Here is a 19,475-nt window from a genome sequence, read left to right on the forward strand (position 1 = left end):
AGAGCGGTTGGAGGCACAGCGTGCACCGCTTCCTGCCGTTCAGCTGTTGCGCAGCTCGCCTGGCCACCATCTGCAGCGGCCTCGTAGGTGGGACGCGCCACCGCGGCCGGACTGCCCCGCGCCTTCTGTGAATGCCTCTTGGTTGGCAGTTCCTGCTTTGCAAGACAGAGGAGGCTGAGGTTGTCCCTTGGGCTGCCCTGAAGAGCAAAAGAGCGTGTGGATGTAGCTGTGTGGATCCTCCACTGATGTATCTTCTTGGTTTCCTTTAGTGCGGAGGGAAAGACCAGTTTGAGCTTGGCCTGGTTTCCAGTAGGTGTTGCATCATATGCCCGTTGGACTGACAGGTAAAAAAAGGCCAGTTGAGACCCAAGAGTGGTTTCTTACAGTCAGCCTGCCTGGTATAGGTGTTGTCCTGGGGCCATCTTACAGAAGTCTACCCCGTGTGAAGTTTTTCAAGTTACGCATTCAGAATTCATATCTGAAAATCTTGGCTGTGGGACTTTGAGATCTATTTGCTAATTTATATTCTAGCAGCGTGGCTCTGGTTGACATGTGTGGTGGTTATGTTTATTAGTTTGCTAGTCTTGTAAGTCTAGTGGTGAGAACATGGAATTCTGGATGTTTGCACAGCAAAGATCTCCAGGCCATGAGCTGTACCACAAACTGTGTGAGAATAGGAAGATCCGGAGAGGAAAAAGATGGCAGTTCCTTCCTGTGTCTAAACAGGTTTTGGTTTTATGCTTGTGATTTAACAGATGTCTTCTTCTTCATGCAGGGCTATAATTGAAGTACAAGATGGCAAGAACCAGCCACAGCAACTATGTCCTTCAGCAGCTAAACAACCAAAGAGAGTGGGGCTTTCTATGTGACTGCTGTATCGCGATCGATGATATTTATTTTCAAGCACATAAAGCAGTCCTTGCTGCGTGCAGCTCCTATTTTAGGATGTTTTTTATGAACCATCAACACACTACAGCCCAGCTGAATCTAAGCAACATGAAGATTAGCGCTGAATGCTTTGATCTTATTTTACAGTTCATGTATTTAGGAAAAATTATGACAGCCCCTGCTAATTTTGAGCAATTTAAAGTGGCCATGAACTATTTACAGCTATATAATGTACCTGAATGTCTAGAAGATATACAGGATACAGACTCTTCTAGTTTAAAATGTTCATCTTCTGCTTCTAGCACCCAGAATAGTAAAATGATATTTGGCGTGAGAATGTATGAAGACACGCTTGCTAGAAATGGCAGCGAAGCAAACAGGTGGGGCATGGAGCCGCCAAGTTCGACAGTAAATACGTCCCATAACAAAGAGCCTGATGAGGAAGCTTTGCAGCTAAGCAGCTTCCCCGAACAACTGTTTGATGTCTGCAAAAAAACCACCACGTCCAAATTCTCCCACACAAAAGAGCGTGTGTCCCACTCGCGCCGCTTTGGAAGAAGCTTCACCTGCGACAGCTGCGGGTTTAGTTTTAGCTGTGAAAAGCTGCTGGATGAGCACGTGTTAACGTGTACTAACAGGCATTCCTACCAAAGTGCCAGGTACTACGGTGCTGAAAAAATAGACTTTAACGAAAAGGACTCTACTTCTAAAATAATCTCCACGCAAACGGAAAAATACAAGGGGGACCCGAGCCAAGCTGCGGATGATTCTTCGTCTCCCGTGTCAAACATCACGAGCAGAAAAAGCAGCACGGTTGCCTCCGAGACATCAGGTGAAGAAGGAAGTAGAGCCTCTGAAAGGAAGAGGATTATCATCAAGATGGAACCAGAGGACAATCCTGCAGACGAGCTGAAGGATTTTAATATTATTAAGGTGACAGATAAAGACTGCAACGAGTCTTCCGACAATGACGACCTAGATGACGAACAGGAAGAGCCACTTTACAGATATTATGTCGAGGAAGAGATCAGAGAGAAGAGAAATGCTCGGAAGACTTTAAAGCCCCGTTTATCCATGGATGAGGATGAAAGAAAGTGTTTGAAAAGCCCGCGGCACCTCAACAGGAAGGCTCCTTCAGTGCAGGAGGACGTGGAGAACGCTCCCTGTGAACTTTGTGGGCTAACCATCACCGAGGAAGATTTGTCCTCTCATTATTTATCCAAACACATAGAAAATATATGTGCCTGTGGCAAGTGTGGTCAAATACTGGTCAAAGGCAAGCAGTTACAGGATCATGCACAGACCTGTGGAGAACCCCAGGATCTGACCATGAATGGTATCAGAAATTCTGAGGAGAAAATGGACTTGGAAGAAAACCCCGAGGAGCAGTCGGAAATAAGGGACATGATGTTTGCAGAGATGCTAGAGGACTTCAGGGACGGTCACTTCCAAATGAACAGCCTTCAAAAAAAACAGTTATACAAGCATTCTGCCTGTCCTTTCCGATGCCCTAATTGCGGTCAGCGTTTCGAAACTGAAAACCTGGTGGTTGAACATATGTCCAACTGCCTGGAGCAAGATCTGTTCAAGAACTCCATGATGGAAGAGAACGAAAGGGATCACAGACGTAAGCATTTCTGCAATCTTTGTGGGAAAGGATTTTATCAGCGCTGCCACTTGAGGGAACACTATACCGTTCATACCAAGGAAAAACAGTTTGTTTGTCAGACATGTGGGAAGCAGTTCTTAAGAGAGCGCCAGTTGCGGCTCCACAATGATATGCACAAAGGCATGGCCAGGTATGTCTGTTCCATTTGTGATCAAGGAAACTTCCGAAAACATGACCATGTACGGCATATGATATCTCACTTATCAGCTGGAGAGACTATATGCCAGGTCTGCTTTCAGATATTCCCCAATAATGAGCAACTGGAGCAGCACATGGATGTTCATCTGTATACATGTGGAGTATGTGGAGCAAAATTTAATTTGAGGAAAGATATGAGATCTCACTATAATGCCAAGCATTTGAAAAGAACATAAGCGTAAACATACTGTTAAAGTGTTAAGTTGGCAGCAGAGAGAACACCAAAGCAAGGCATACAGTATAGTAGACAAAAATTGAAAAAAAAAAATTGAAAATAAGTCTCTTTTTTATTATTTTTTTTTAAGACCCTCCTAACCTTAGGTGTCTATTTAGGCTCATTAAGTATATAGCTTTGAAAAGCATCATGTGTTTAATTATTACATTTTCACTGTTTCCTAATATCAGTTTCTGTTCTTAATTTTATTGTTTTACTAAGTAGATATACGAATCATTATTTTTAAACTGTAGATTAAAAGCACAATGTTACCCCTTCACTGACTGCTATTAAACAGTTCTCGGATCCACGTCCGTAAGATGAGTGCTTTAATATTTCCACGTGTTGTTTCTTCATGTGAAAATTTTAGATCACAGCAATTAATGTGCAAGAGCATAATTGTTCGTAATCCCCAAATTAATTTTCAAAATGAAAAAAACCCAAAGCCGAGAAATAATCCTTTACTCTCAGGCTTTGCTGAGAGGGCAGAGCTGGGCTGTCCTGGTCCTCTGCTTCTTGGCTTTGTTGGAACGTGCATCCCAGGGGCGAGAGCACGTAGGCTTGGTTAAACTTTGCAGCCTCGGACCGGTTGTGCGCAAAGGGAAAGGGAGTTAATGACTGCTGGGAGAGCCGAGGAGTTCCCGGCAGAGTGGCCGTTTTCCAGACTTGAAGCCCTAGCAGAACTGTACAACTGACATTGTCCTTGCTTTTACTGTCTGTACCTCTGTGGGAATATATATATATATTTATACACACCCATACATATATGTAACCTGCTAGAGTGGTTGTGGTGGAGTGCTAGGAATGCAGCGTGGCAATGGGTGTTGAAGACCTCATTTTTCAGCCTGGCTGTAAAGAGCGCCTTGCTGCTTGTGTCGGAAGGGTAAAAGTTGGGGGCGCGTGAAGATAGACCCATTGCTTGGGGGGGGAGGCGAAGGGGCTCGTGTGAACCTTAGCGGTTTTTTGTTCCTTGTTTTCACGACGCTTTCTGAATGTTCTCTTTCTCAACAAGAGTATAACAAGAAGGCTGCAGAGTTTGCTTAATAAATGTAAAGACATTTTATGCCTTTTAACGTTCCTTTCTGATTCTAGTATAGCCCTGATCTGTGTAGCTGGTCTCTTAATTTAATTGAGTTTAAAAACGGTGCTAAGTATCAGCTGACATGAGTTCAGTGAGGCGGTTTGGCCTTTGAGGGAGCGACTGGCTTTGACTCTTAGGCACCAGCTGTCTAAGTGTTTAAGTGTGTGATTTATAATGGGGGGGAGGAAGGGTTCCTAATATCTAATGGTGGGGAAAATGATTAAAAAATAAAACCTAGCAGTACTTTTTCCCAGCAGATCTCACCTCATCGAAGAGGGCAGTGGTGCTATTTCCCATGGGACCGTGGAGAGAGGGAAGCAAATTAAATCAGCAGTTAAAGCAGTGGGACTATATGGTCATCGTAGGTCCCTTCCAACTGAGATCTTCTGTTCTGTCACCTCATGCACCAGTGGTGGAGTTGAGAATAGGAGCCAGGAGCTGAGGCTGAGAGTAGGAGCCAGGGCTTTCACATGCTTGTCACTGTCAGAGTTGTGTTTTGATCCCTTATTTTTTTCTTGCAGATGACAAGGGGTATCGAGCTTTGATGTTAGACTGTTTAGAGAAATCAATACAGTTCAGAGTCTCTACCATAACTATTTAAGTTTGTATGAGTTGCCTTGCAGTTATTCAGTTTTAAATGTGCATTGGAATTTCTGTTGGCTGGTAGACAGATGCGTGTTTTTGCACATGTGATGGAGAAGGATGCCGCCACCAGACCTCAGTAATGAGCTGGCAGCTCTCCGGACACCAACCGCTTGAGGTGCAGTTTGAGCCTTCAGCCTTCTGCTCTAAATTGCTCAGTCCTCTCTTTTCTGATGTGATGCTGAAGCCAACCAAGTCCTGAATACCACTGGGGCCAAAAAGACCAGAGATGAATGCACTCCAGCATTTCAGTTAATTCAGAGCTTCCCCCTTCTTAGGATTTATTCCATATTCTCCATACCAGCCAGACTGAAGCTTGGTGTGTAAGTTCAAAGAATAAGCAGGATGGGCATTTTAACACTTTAGCACTGGAATCAGTGCTGATTATAAGACTCTTCAAAAGACAAAATATTTGACTATAGTGATTATCTTAGAGAGGCAGTAGTTAGTCAAGTGCTGTCGTGGACGAGCTGGTGGGGGTTAATACCGGGCACAGCAATTCTCTTGTCATGCAGGTTATCCCTCACGATCTGGGAAAAGAAGCCAAGGGAAGAAAGAGAGAACTGGAGGGTGCTGGCAGAGCAGCGAGGCTGTGTGGGAGAGGAGATCCTGAGTGGGAGGGAGTGGTGAGGGCCAGGGAGAGGCAGGGTTAGGGCCGTGTGGGGGAGCCAAATCCCGAAGGGAACATGGAGGGGGCGGCTGGAGGAGCAGATAAAATGTCCCGTAGACAGATGCCTGCGGGACCGGAGCGAGAATGACTCAGCTTGGCTGGGAGAGCTGTTGGCCTGCGTGATTAGATCGCTGCGGCACGAACCTGGCGTGTGGACTGTGTACCAAGTAGAGCTGGCCCCTACGCTGGAAGGACTGCTGTGGTACAGCGAAGCCTAGATTAAAGACCTTGTTGAAAAGGAAGAGGTGACCCCTGTGAACTAAAGAGATCATTTGTGAATACAGTGAAGGGCTGGGGGTGATTTATGGAGACTCCTGCTCAGGGTCAGGAGCACTTGTTCACAGTGTATTGGTCTGAGCTTGGCCCAAATACCTTTCACAAAATAAGTTACTTCCTAGTGTAAGTAGACCTGCCAGCTACAGAAGTTAAATAGAGGAACTGGGAGTGATGGTATTTGTGTCCTATCAAACTTTGTAACGCCATGGAATACCTTCGGTTTTCAATTATAAGCTGCGTTGTAGTAGCCTTTCAAAGGAAAGTTTGCTAACCTTTCCAACTGAACTTGAATTAATGCGTCTTCCTGTTGTTGTGAAACAAAACCCAGTGTCTTGGAGTTCACATATATGAACACCCAGACTGAGGCTCAAAAGGAGCCTGAATTGCACTGCAGGGGAGCTTAAGAGTGGATCTACTTATACATAAGAAACCAGAATCACTGAAGTAGCCCAAAAAGTGATCAAGGGGGAGTATAGGAGAGCACATCAAAGGTACTAAGGCATAAACAAGTCAGCCTGGCTTGGAAGTAGATGGAGAGAGTTTATGGTGATGTGTACAAGTGTGAAGGGGAACAACATGCGACTACTGAAGAAAAGGCCTGGAATAGTAGGAGAAATTTGGCTGCCAAGAATGGGGAGCAGGGGTGAGTGCTGAGGAGCCTGGGGCTGGTCGCTCCTGAGGAGAGGGGTGTTCCCCCCAGAATAGACACCTCCTCAGGAGAGTGAAATGATGGTGTTTCAGTGCTCCTACTGTGATAAAAATCACTGTGGAGACAGAATGAAACCAGACTTGAAGAAAAAAAAAAACAATTGCAGTTAAAATATGCTAGAAGTCTTATTTTTACTTGAAAGGTAGTGAAGGAGAAGCAAAAATACTTGGTTTGGAGTTCTGTTTCCTCTTAAAAAATTTGTTCTTCTTGGATATCATAACATAGTTCGTCTGCATCTCCTTACTGACCTACATGGACTGTTAAGAGCATAAAAACACTTGAGGATCTTTGCAAGTGGAGGTGTTAAGCATATCACATTGCACAAGGTGCAGCCAGAAAGAAAAAGCCTTGCTGAATGCTCTGACTTAAAAATATAAGTGATTTAATATATTTATTTTTGTGGGACCTCTTCCTGTTCTGTTGTTTTCTTCATTTTGGCAGTGGTGTGGACTACAGCCCTGAAATTCATTTATAAGCAGTCAGCCTAGCTCTGAGCTTTCAGTATTTAGTGAAAGGTAAAAAGAGAATTCCTGAAAACCTGGAATGAGTTTTAAAATGTCACAAAAGCAGTTGGGCTTCTTTTTCAGTTTCAGAGGAGATGCTTCAAATGTTAAAAATATATATATATATCTGTATACTTGTAAATGCTTATTGGCCACCTTCTCCATTGTCAAAAAGCACGTATTTATGTAGCTTCACAATGAACCAAATCAAACAACGGGCTTTCTTTTTATTCCCTGTGGGGCTTTTTTTTGGCTGGACCAGTTCCCTGCTGTGCTTCCCTCTCCAGGTCTATGTCAGATCTTGTGCTAGCACAATAGAAGGGGTGGCTGGGAGGGGGCTCAAACGAGGTCTGCCAGAACTTAAAGCATGTCCCGAGCTTAACTCGGTCTCTGTCTCCCCCAAGCATCCTCTTGGAAGCTGAACTTTTGCATTCATCTCGTATTTCCTGATAAGGAAAAAAGGCAGCCCAGCCTCTTACATACAAATGAGACGCATCTCTGCTCTCTGCCCTCTTTATGAGAACTGGAAACCTTCCTGCGTTCAGCTCACGCCTCAAATATGCTTTGGAGCTTTCTTGGCCTTTCTCGAAGCAGACTGTGCGGCGCTCCGTGCCACGGGGTTCGTGCGGTTGGCCTGGCCCGAGGCCAGGAATGAGCTGGGCCCCTTGTCCGGCCAAACACCAGGAGCGGCTCCCACCTTCCCCTGCTCTTCGTGCCCTCCAGCTGTGGGCCTGCATGCAGATGTGCTGCCCACTCGCTCACCCCCCCTGCTCCCCTGCACTCCTGCTGCCCCTCGCCGTGAGATCGTGCCGCAGTAAGAAGGGGACAGTCCTCTCTGGTTTGGTCTAGTATTGTAAGCTCGGGATAATTCCTCGTGTAAATTAAGGAGAAGCCAGCAGTTCCTGTAACTAACCCCATGTGCTTGCTTCTGACTTTTTAAGTGCTTCCTAATCTGGAAGGGTTAAAAGTCAAATAATTCTGGCTTCCCTGATTCTCACTTGGTTTGATGCTTCTCACAGAGTTAAAGACCCAGAAGATGAAGCGTGACTAATTTGACTTTATAAAGTCTGCTGAAGGCTAGAAATTAGGAACACGTTTTTAGAAGCTGACTTTTCTATAGCTCTAAGCGATAAACCGGTTTTCTGTGTTTTCTCCCAGCTTCCAAAAATCTCCTAAAATATTGCTGTACAGTGTATTCTTTGAGATGTGTTAGTAGGCTCAGATTCTGAAGGGGGAAGATGCAATGCCAAAAAACAGGACACATTTTGTAAAGTGTCTTCTGCCACTTTTACAGTCACTTCTACAATCCTGGAATTAATTGTAATTTTATTTTATTTTTTAGACAGAAAGGCAAATCTCCATTTTTTACAAGGCAACACAGCTCATGACTCAGGAGTCTATTCATCATGACTATAAATATTCAGCCCTGAAACAAACAGCCCATGATCCTTTTCATGGTCCTGAATGACCAGTGCCAACTTTATGAGAGAAATGGTATCAGATCTTTCTTTGGGTCATTTTTGCCCTCAGATGTCTTGTAGGGTGCACTCTTTGAAGTCATAGGAACACATTGTTGTGCACTATCCTTTTAGAGAAGCTGTTTTCAGTAATTTGTGCACAGTCCTTATATAAAAGTAGTGGAAGACAGTTTTTTAAAGTTTCATATGAATGTATTTGAGGGAACATAGCAAAACCATGAGATGAGAAGTCAGCAGGTAGACCAAGGCCGGATTTTGACTGTGTGTTTTGCATAGCTAGCGTGGCAGACCTCACCCCAAGAACCTACAATTTCAGAAGTGGTCGGTATCTTTGATTCTCTTGCAAGGAAATGAAAAGCTTTAATCCTTTCCTCTGCCTTCTGGCACACTAAAACTACAGTAAATCTTCCTGCAGCTACAACCACTAAAACAATGCTGCATCTAGCATTTCCTACAGGAGAAAAAAATATTAGTCTTTTCAGAGCAGTTCAAGAACTTCCCGCTCTGACAAAATCCTGATGCTGCTATTGCTTTTTGTTTTGTTAGCTGTGATTTGCATTGATGAGATTTTGGGGTGTATGTGTTTTTTTGGTGGCAAATAAGAGATGATCTCAGATAAGTTTGTCTTGTGGTTCTGTAGATATCCCAAGACTCCTGACAGGGAATGAGAAGAGTGCGTTCCTTAAAGGCCTCCAACTCCTGGAAGCTGGGTGGATTGTGGGAAATCCACTGGAAATCAGGACTGCCTGCAATTCCTTGGTTTCTCAACGTGTGTGTGAGGCGAAGTGCCACCAATGTCAGCAGTTGCCTGTGTCTCTGCAGCACCAGCAGCATTGCCAGCATGAAAGATGCAGAAATGAGTCTTTCCCCATCTTTTCTCCCTGTCTCCCCTGATGACTAGATCGCTTTCTTAAAATCCATCCTTTTGGCTCTCCTGTTTGCCTTCTGTTTTCTGTAATGGGAAGAGGTGCTCTCTTCCTGTTTTAAAGCAATGACTAGTGCTAAGAATTTTGCTTTTTTAAATAGTTCTCATATGTTCAGTTTGAACCTACACAACTCGGTAATACCTATTCTCTCCTTTTTTAGGTAACCATCCCACTACATTCGGGATGGTCACCACAGGGACTTCTGCTTCTGACTCCCTAGAAAATGAATGGGAGGAATAATATAATGTCCTCGCCATGGCAGAAGCCCCAAGACCATGAAAGTTTGTGGAAATGCAGATACGCTGGCTAAAAATGGAATTCACTGAATACTATAGGTTACTTTTGGGTTTGGCAATAGATACACCAGACTTCTGGCACCCGGTTACCCTCCCTCACTTTACACAAGTAACTGTTAGAGCATTAGTTAGGATGCTAAAGGTGGTGCCTCTGTTTCCTCCCTGCCTATGAGGTTCCTGCTGGTATATGCTGGTAGCGTGTCCCAACTACCAAACTGCTGAGGTTCTTTTATTATTTACACCAAGGGAAAACATTTTAAGAGATGAAATATAGAATATCCCTCCTTCAGGAAAAGGATAGAGTAGTATTGCAGCAGCAGGAAACAGAGGGTTGGATCCCTTAGCACATACTGCACACACTGCAGCCAAGGGGAGAGCTTGGATCTCTGAGCTGCTTTGCTGTCAGGTAGGTTAAATAAAATTCGTGTACACTTGCCCATGCTGTAAAACATGACACTGGCATAGTCTGTATGTCTGGAAGTATGAAGACTAGCCCACCTAGTCTTTCAGATGGGGTTGTGTTTCGTTTAGATTTTACTGGCACTTGCTAACATGGTCAGTTCTGCCAGAAAAGACTGACGTCCTGGAGAACAGTAATTTAAAAACTGAAAACCAAGTCAGTTAAGGCAAGAAAACTTACAGTAATTGTTACAGTCCTTTCAACTTTAGTTTGCTGTGCGAAGAGTTAAACATGTCCAAGGCAGTTTCCTTTGGAGAATGTTTATTTGGTCAAGTTCAGTGTGGCTTAGACCCCAAATAGAAATGCTAACTTCAAACAGAGCACTACTATGAGAGTAGGAAAAGTTTGTGGCCTTCCAGACCTCATGCTGTGTTGGTTTGTTACACAGAGTCAAAACAAAGATGTCCCTTAAAATGCATATACATTAACTCAGTGTATTTCACACACCAGGATCTTTTATTTCAGACGGGCTTTTCTCCTCAGTCATTGGGACTGTGCCACAGTCACCGAGATCCTGGATAAATTGTGGACCTCTCGGTGAAAAGGATATGTGGTGTGATAGGACCATCCAAGCTACTTAGATCATTAGAGAACAGGCTTTGAGTGCCTCTGCTCCTATTTGCTAAGTCTGAAGTACTACATCCTTCAGATTTTGGAGCAGCGCGTTATCTATGCTTCTTGATTCCCTTTACATTGCAGAAAGCAGGGTGAGGAAGAAGCCAATAGGTGCTTCTCTTTCAAATGGAGCCTGGAAGGTCTAGTTAGCAGGAGGTTGTTGGTTTGTTGGTTTTTTTGGGGTCCTTAGCTGGCTGAATCTTCAGACTTCTAGTACATGTGCTGAAGATTAAAAAAGCATTATTAATACATGATGCGATGTGCCAAGTTCAACCACTTAATGTAACAGTCAAATCCATGCAGATGCTATTAGTACAGGATTCTGCTATCGTGCCAGATCTGCAGAGTTATCTGTGATCTACCTCCAGATCCTCCTTTTATTTGTAAACATCCAGCTAATCACAGACTTCCTCTGACTTTTATGAAGTGGAAGAAACTGCATCCTCTGTAACATCCCTCAAGTGCTCTAACTTTGCAGATGTTCATGGATTTATGTGGTGGGAGGTATCAGCTCCATCTGGTGGCTCCTGGGAAACGTGCATATTTCTGTTTTAAGAGCTCAAACGTTTCTAGGATTGAGCAGAGTTTTACTGTGTGAAGAGTGAAGCTGATCCTCTTGTGGCTGTGCATTCCTAAAACAACTTCTCTTTTTAGGGTAGCTAGAGGATATTAGAGCCTGGGAGGAGGGCACAACATTTTACCTCTAATCTAGCTTCCTGTGAGCTAAAAGCTATTACTGATGCCAACAGTTCTCTGGTGTTCACAGTTCTGTATGTATACCACATCACCACAGTTGGCACTGATTAACAGTATTTTTGCAGTCTCATTGGAAAAATGCAATTTAATATTCACAGGCAACCCACCTTCCCACACTCAGAGGTGGCCCCACACAGCACCGTCGGTGTGTTTGAGGGTGGTGGTGTAAAGAAGGGCAGTCATGCTGCGCGGGCTGTGTACGATCTGCAAATAACAAATCTTTGATTGAAAAATGTAGGCTGGCATCTTCATAAACTGTAATGTTAAACACTGATGTTGCCTGGGGAAAAATAACGTTCACATGCATACTGTCATTAGAATACGTTTTTTCCCCCCATTGCTAGTTTACAAACAAAACCAGGCATTCCTTGAGCTAGTCAGAACAGAGCTACCTGGAGATAACAGCATCAGGCCAATGAACTCCCCTCAAAGAACGTATTAGGTAGCCACGTGGACTAGCTGCAAGGACCAGCAGTACTTTGAAGCGAGTGGTTTGCCCAAGATCTGCTTCCCCATGTTCACATCCTTGTCCCAGATTCCTTTTTTTTTTTTCCCCACCATTAAGCGTGTGACATGGCACAGAGGGCAAATGTAATGTACAGACAGTTCTGGGCCTGGCATATGCTGGAAGGACCTGGCCACACATCAAACGGGGCACCCGCTAGCACACCCTGAAGTGTGGAGCATGGCTCCAGGCTTTCCTCTCAAAGGTGTGCCAGGAAATTCAGCCCTGAGCTGGCCTTGAGGATGCTTTGGCAGGTAAGTGCTGCAGACGGCTGATAAAGCTGGCTTCACATGCAGCCTTGAGGACTTGCCTGCTCTCCAGTGCAGACACAACCACGTGGCCCAGGGCTCCCACATTGTGCACAGAAAACATCAAGGGTAAATTAGCCAGAAGTGGGACAATCGTATGCTTTGTACAATGTGATTTACGTATTCAGAGAAAGAAGTCAGTGTATCAAGGAAAAAACCCTAAGGATTTTCTTTTAAAGTTACATCTACATGTTTCCAATTCCTTGACTTTTTGTATTGGATACAAGGCTGCTCGTATTTGTTATGAATTAGTTTGGTTGAAAGAGACTTAGAGGAACTGTAAATATTTGTATCATTTATTTGTATTTAACCTAAAATAAGAATTTGGGGAGGGGAATTAAGTAAATATATGTTACCATTGAATTAAGCAAGGAAGAACAAAACCAAACCAAACCCAAACAGAGGTAAATACAAAGCAGTAAGAAGTATTCCAGGAGTGGGGGTGTCCTAAGCTATGAGAAGTCCAGGCTGAGAGAAAATAATACTCTTGCAATTTTTTGAGCCTCCAGTAAGCCAAGCCATAAACCACTGCTGGAAAGTGACACATGCAGTATGAAAAATAACTTCTGGGAGGCTTGGAAGTGAAGTTTTTTCTTCGGAAATCTGTAGCTGATTTGAAAATGGAAGGCAAAGGAGAAAGAAGGAAGCGAAAGTTTCTGAAACATGAGCAAAATTATTGTTTAAGGTTAAGTTGTGTTTTGGTGGGGTAGGGGTTGAAGGAAATGAACTGCCTGGCTTTAAGACGGAGTTCCTGACTGTGGTGGGGGCTCTGAATGTAATGAAGGATGGGTATTTAGAGCGAAACCGCACCCTAGTGAGGTGGGAGGGACCACATCGTGCTAGCAAATGCAGTACTGGAGTGCGGGCTTCTGACTTTTAATATTTTTCTTGCATTTCTTTTCTGCATGGCAATAGTGGAATAGGGACTTCTAAGCTTCTGAACAACTGAGAGAACCAGGTTTGAAGAAGACATGAGGAAGAACTGGTCGGCAAAAGATTTCATAAAAACTCAGAACCACGTGTGTCAGATCTGAATTGGCACCACCTTTGCTTTTTTGACATACTGCAGCAGTCGCAAAAGACACCAGAGCAGTCAAATGATCACATGCAGTATAAGTTGTTTTGGACTCTTCTCTGTATTATAAAACTTACTTCTTTGTGACTATTATTTAACACCTGTTAAAGACAAATTTGAAGTCTCCTTCTGTGGAGCAGACAGCCGAAAGAGGCAGATGCCAGGTGTCAAGGGCTGCACTGAAATTAGTTTGCAGAATTTGCTATATATGTTCTGGAGTGCTCCTTTTCTGAAATGAGGCTTCTTAAGAGTTTTTGTCAAAAACTGTTCAGATTTTTTAGTTCAAACATTAGATGTGTATACTCGTGAACTTAAGCATATGTATTTCCATTTACAATGCTAAACTAACGAGTGTTAAAAAAAAGAGGAAAAAAAAAAGTGGCCTATAAGGTGGAAAAAAAAAAGTTAAAAACTGAGGACAGAGGGTCCCTAAGGAAGGACAGGAAGGTGAGGAGAAAGATCCAGCTGACCTGATTGTCCCTGCTGCCATCATCATCATTTGCAAGCTGAAGAGGACCTTCCATGGAGCACGGTGCTTGTATGTGGAGAGTAAAGAAATGGTGCTCTGGTCTTATTACAAGAATGGTGAAGAAATGTTACCAACAAAGAGATGAGTAAATGTGAAATAATCTTTGCAGGGTACAGGGTGCACCTTGTTCTGGATCTAAGCCTTGCAAGAGCTGGCTTGAAGAGGAGAATTGGGCATTCATGTTCAGATTTGAGCATTTTAGGAATCCTGATGTTTCCAGCTAAATTAATGGGGGGGCTAAAAAGCCTAATAAGAAGAACAACAAGTCAGTAAATGTTTCAAATTAGGGCCAGCATGGACTTAAAAAATAGTAATTTCTTTTGCTTCCACCAGAAAACCGTTGATCAGATTGAGGCATGTAAGACTAAACGTGCTGATCAATATTCTGTTGTAGCTATGCAACTTACTAATTCTACTCATGACTGTAAAAGGATGTTTCGTTGTTCAGCATAACTGTTATCTCAAGAAAAGCCTATCTATACTTTTATTCACAATTGGCATAATTTTCATTGCTGTTGTTATGAAGTGTATAAAATATTGTCTGTATTGCAGCTTGTATAGGGCATGTGTCTGTGCTTGCTTTACTCTTTAAGTTTATAAAGTTGCTATACAAATGCAAGAGAAGATGTTCAGATATCTTTGAATGTGGTTGCTTAATCTAATTACACAGCCCCAAACATTTCAGCCTACAGATGTTGAAGGTACTGGCTCTGTTTACACATAACACCTTAAATATTGTTGTAGGCATTTAAAAATCCTTCAGTGCAGTATTGGAATGCGACACTTCTGTCCCAGTGGCACTGCTGGAAGCCACTGAATATCTGGGATGTCCTTTCCATAGGGAACAGGAAGGACCTTCATGGCAGGACCACCACAGCAGAGGGGAGGAGGGAAATATGTTTATAGCATCACCTAAAGACAGACCTTCAACAGGATACTAAGCACAGGACATCTAGAACAGGCTGTGACTGTTCTGTAACTTAGCAGTTATTTGTAGTCTGTGTAGAGTATCAGTGAAGACATTCCAGGTTAGTTCTCATCACCTTTATTCTGTGCTTTGATACAGTATCTTTAATAAAATATTCTTACAAATCTGCTTATTATTCTTATTTAATTCCACCTTATACCTGAGTTAATAACAGTCCTGACAACAGGGTGAAGTTCCCGTTACCACCTGCTTCATCTGCTCCTGTGTTTTTTCATTCACCTGCTAAGAATGACAAGAAGGAAAGCTGAGATGAGTAAAAATCAAGTAATTACAGGAATGGGAAAATAAGAGAAATCTATAGTACTGCTGCCGCTCAGTTATTAAAAAATATCTTCACACTAAGCATTTATGTGAATCTGAGAGATAAATTACATCGATCTCTGACTGTGAAGTATCAGTCTTTGCCTCTGTTTACAGTATACCAGTTCCCTTGTTTGAGACTTACCATCATGTTCTTTACAGTTACTGCCAATAATTATAGGATGTTGTTCAATCCCATTCACAGCAGTTCTAGACAAAATTCTCTTGTTTTCATTATTCCCTGGACCATAGAGAGTATCCTTTTAATATCTTCAAACATAAGCAAGCAGAGTTTGACTTCAAGTGTACTAAAAGATAAGATTAGAATTCTGAATAATCCTGGCAAGGTGCAGAAATGATCTGAAAATATGTTATTTAATAGGGACAAGGGCAAGCTGGAACCATTAGCTCTGCACTTTGAGCACAGGTTGAAAGATTTTAGGTCATCTTGCAGAGATGGTAGAGGGGAAACGTGATGATTTTCATATATATAAAACCTGGTTGCAAAGAAAAATGGAAAAATGTTTTCTCACATCTACAATTGATAGCAATGGAAATAATTGCCCTAAATTGCAAGAAAGGAGATTTTGGTTAGGCACAAAATGAGACTACATGACCTATCGAGGTCCCTTTCTGATGGGACTCTAGGATTACTTGCAAACTGGCTTCTTTAAAGAAGTCCCGTATTGATTCTCGTCAGTAGAGCTGGCCCTGGCCAGTTATGGGAAAATAAAGAACTGACTGCCTAAAATGCACAGCACACCAGTTTATCTACTTAGCACTAGCGATACTAACCTCAGCTTTTAATCGTGCCTCAGCAAACTGTCAGAAGTCTATGTAAATAAATGCACTTTAAACCCACTTAATTATAAAATAATTATTCCTTGAAATGTCAAGCATCCATTTAATCAGTGTTGACAACTTCCATGATTTTACTGAGTAATCAATCTGAGGCAGCCCAGCTTTAGTTGTGCAAATAGATGGTATAATCAGCTATTTTATTATTTTAAAAAAATTGCCTCTGCAAATTACATGGAAAAATGTAATCTGAACATATGCTAAAGCTTAAGAAGCCAGAAGGTGAATAAAGCCACGTGTGTTTTTTAATTTTAAATTTAGACTATGTTTATACTCATAATTTTAAACTAGGTTTATAATTTTAGGATATCTGTCTCATGATTTTTGAACTTCTGGTTTGGCAATACCAAATTACTACACCCTACATTCTGTTGTTCTGAATATTTCCATATTACTGATCATGTATTTGCGTAATTTGCTGAAAACACATTATACTGATTTGCAGAACCTTATTTTGTTGTTCACAGAAACAAAGGGACACTTATTTAAGAAAGGTCATGCATTGTGGCTGCCTTTCGAATTAACATGGAGCATCTGTTGCAAAAAGTGGAGATAAATAAAAACAAAATAACACAAAGAAGTTACATAGTTCCCCCCACATACACTTCAATTTTTAACACAACAGCACCTTGTCAGAAGAATCTTGTCCTTTTGAATGCTAGTAGTTCTTGTGTGAATTCCATTTACTAGACAGATTCACAAATGTAAATAGGATGAAGAATTTCAGTGATGGAAAAGTATTACCACAAAGTATTATTCATTCTTGGAACAGCTGTTGCTTAGACTTTTCTGAACTGGTTGCTGTATTATAAAATAATACATTTATCCTCACTGATACAATCTGATTTATGCAATTTTCTGGATAGTTTTACTAGGGCAATGGATATCAGGGAAATGGATACCATCATTTAAGGTCTAAGACATTCTGACTGTCAGGCCTGAACAGACCATTGCATTTCAGCCTTATCATTTTAATGATCCAGGTGGCTGATGTCTGACTAAACCGTAACTTGTGTTGACTCCTATTTTCATACTACGTTGACTTATGAAATACGTGGAGGAAAATCTTCCTTTTATCGAGATAAAGATAAGGGGTCGAGTTCTCAGTTCTGCTCCAGATCCCGAGCTGTTGCTTCACTGAAGAAATCTAAATATCATCTTCCTTTCTGGCTGGGTGGTGCAATGGAGAATAGCCTCCAGCATATTACATAATGCTGCCAAACAGGAGACGTGGGCACATTATCGATCCTAAACACAAATAGATGCATCAGAAAGAGGCCAGCTGCTTCCAAAGGTGCCAGCTCGCTGTTCTGGAAGTTACTGTGACAATATTATTAACAGACTGAGGTTGGGGCAGTAATAGCGAATGTTTCCTTAAAGGGAGAATCAAACTTGCGCTGAAGTCCTCACCATAAAGCTCACTCTTTAATTTCTGAACCAGTTGGTTTGGCTCACTCATAACATGACTGCATATGATGCAACATAAAAGAAAATCATGTGGCTCTTCCCATAGGAGAGGATGACTGCATAGGTGAGTTGGTTCACAAATTGTGCTGCAAGTCATAGAGAACTGCTGACAAAAAGCAGGCTTGTAATAGCTCTGCCGAGAAGAGAGAATAAGTCTAATGAGGTTTTAGAGGTTGCTCCTTCTAGTTAGACTGGACTTTCTCTAAGGACATCCCTAAGAGATGAGAGATGATGATGGCAAGAACATTATGTGAACTTCTGATTAGGAACAAAAGCTTAAAATGCAGCTCGGATCTCTACACGTCATCGCACAAGAAGAAGATGGCACCTGCGTGCTCAGCTGGAAAAGAAATATTTGTGCAACAGGCTGAATGAAGTATTCGGTAGCCTGAGTCTACAAGGCTTTTGATTTTTCCTGAGAATGGCCACAAGTGTGTCATCTACACCATTAGCATTAAAATGGTACACTCACACATGCTCTTTCCCCCAAATTTACTAGAGCAAAACAACAACTCAAATGATGAAATAAATAGGACAGAGGGAGTACTATCAGGGTAAGCAGTAATCCAGTCAGTGCAAACACCTCCTTAGCAGGTTATCAGCACATCTGGGTATCAGCACAACTGTATCATGGCCATACTAGTTATAGGCCCAAGGAAACCCCAAAAAAGTTTTGTCTGGAGCTGTTATTTATATATGTTATGGAGTGCATATTTTGTGCCTGGGCTGATAAAACACATAGCTAAAAGCTTTGGGGCAAATTAATGAAATGTCACTTCTAAATCTGATAACATCCATTTGATTACAGCTACATTTAAATGAGGTATCAAATTAATTTTGCTGCGAAGATGCCTTTTGTGCCAGTCCATATTGTTGTGTTATTTTTTAGTCCCTTTGTTCTCTCCATCTCTTTTTCTCCATCCTCTTTTTATTCTTAAATAACAGGGTCTGAGTTTGTACTGCAGCTACCAAAACAGGGTTCTTGTGAATTACTAATGCTCCTATAGGACAAACCTCACAAGGATACAAATAATAAAAAACATCATCTTTTCAGCTGAAATGGAATTTATCAACCAACTCTCTTTGTGCTGCTCTGCCATTTCTCCCTGCTGCATATGATACAATCGACTAAATGAAGTAGCAGTGAATTACAGGAGATAGTTTGGTGATGAATCAGTCACTGGTCTAACTGCAAGAGAAACCGACACCCTTCCTATCAGAGAAATATGCCCATGGTATATAAAGAACAGCTCCTGTTGGAGGTAGGGAGAGCTGACGGTTTCCACTTGCCATTGACTTCTTTCGGATTTCTCCCAGGTCAGAACCCGAGTGAAGCAAGACCAGGATCTGTGGAAGAATAATAGTTTTTTAAGCATGTACTATATTTACTGTCAGAAATGGAGGCTTTTCCGTCTCAAAACTACACACACACACTACCCAGAAGAGGTGGAAACCTCATGTCTTGTAAAAATGCTTTGAAAAATACACAAATTGAAACAAGGATGTTTTTGAAGGGAGTTAGAATACCTGTAACAACTGCAGCATTCTGGGAAAAGCTGTAGCGTGTTTTCTGTGAGGGCTGGGGACAAAATTAATGAGAGGTGATTTAAGGGTACAGCGTATTTTGTCCTTCGGTCATGTAATACGTAAAGTCTAGGTGCAGCAGTCTTTTAGCCACACTTTTAAAGCAGCTGTCGAAAAGGGGCTATTCACTAAGCGAGGCAAAAAGTCCTCAGCGCGGTGTTCAGCTCTCCTTACTAGAACCGGGGTATTTTGAAGCGTTCGTCTCAAAAAGCAAGGAGGAATAATTTGGAGTAACCACAGCAGGTTTCCACGTTTAATACATTTCCATCGAGGCGCTTCCCTAGCTCTCCGCGTTAAAAAAGCTTCTTCGCTTTTGCTAAATGTAGGCGTGACGACATTTTTACATGAGCACAACAGACAAAAATCTGGAGCCGTTTCAGGAATGGTCACCACGCAGAGAAACACCCAGCACCGGCAGCAGGAGCAGCAGGAGCAGGAGCAAGACTCCCGGGACCCCCAGCTGCTTCTTTTCGGGAGGGG

At 42.4% G+C, this 19,475-nt stretch overlaps 1 protein-coding gene across 1 annotated transcript; it reads left to right on the forward strand.

Annotated features, from left to right (window-relative positions):
• The first annotated feature begins 770 nt into the window (after positions 1 to 770).
• Positions 771 to 3,278, forward strand: ZBTB1 (zinc finger and BTB domain containing 1). The gene has a single exon (XM_009873700.1). The coding sequence runs from the start codon at positions 796 to 798 to the stop codon at positions 2,929 to 2,931; it is 2,136 nt and encodes a 711-aa protein (XP_009872002.1). The 5' UTR covers positions 771 to 795; the 3' UTR covers positions 2,932 to 3,278.
• The last annotated feature ends 16,197 nt before the right edge of the window (positions 3,279 to 19,475 follow it).

Source organism: Apaloderma vittatum, unplaced genomic scaffold, assembly GCF_000703405.1.
Source record: "Apaloderma vittatum isolate BGI_N311 unplaced genomic scaffold, ASM70340v1 Scaffold46067, whole genome shotgun sequence".
NCBI classification, from domain to species: domain Eukaryota; kingdom Metazoa; phylum Chordata; class Aves; order Trogoniformes; family Trogonidae; genus Apaloderma; species Apaloderma vittatum.

What these genes read in the sequence shown, in the direction of transcription:
- ZBTB1 (XM_009873700.1), top strand. Translation starts at nt 796, where the DNA reads ATGGCAAGAACCAGCCACAGCAACTATGTCCTTCAGCAGCTAAACAAC.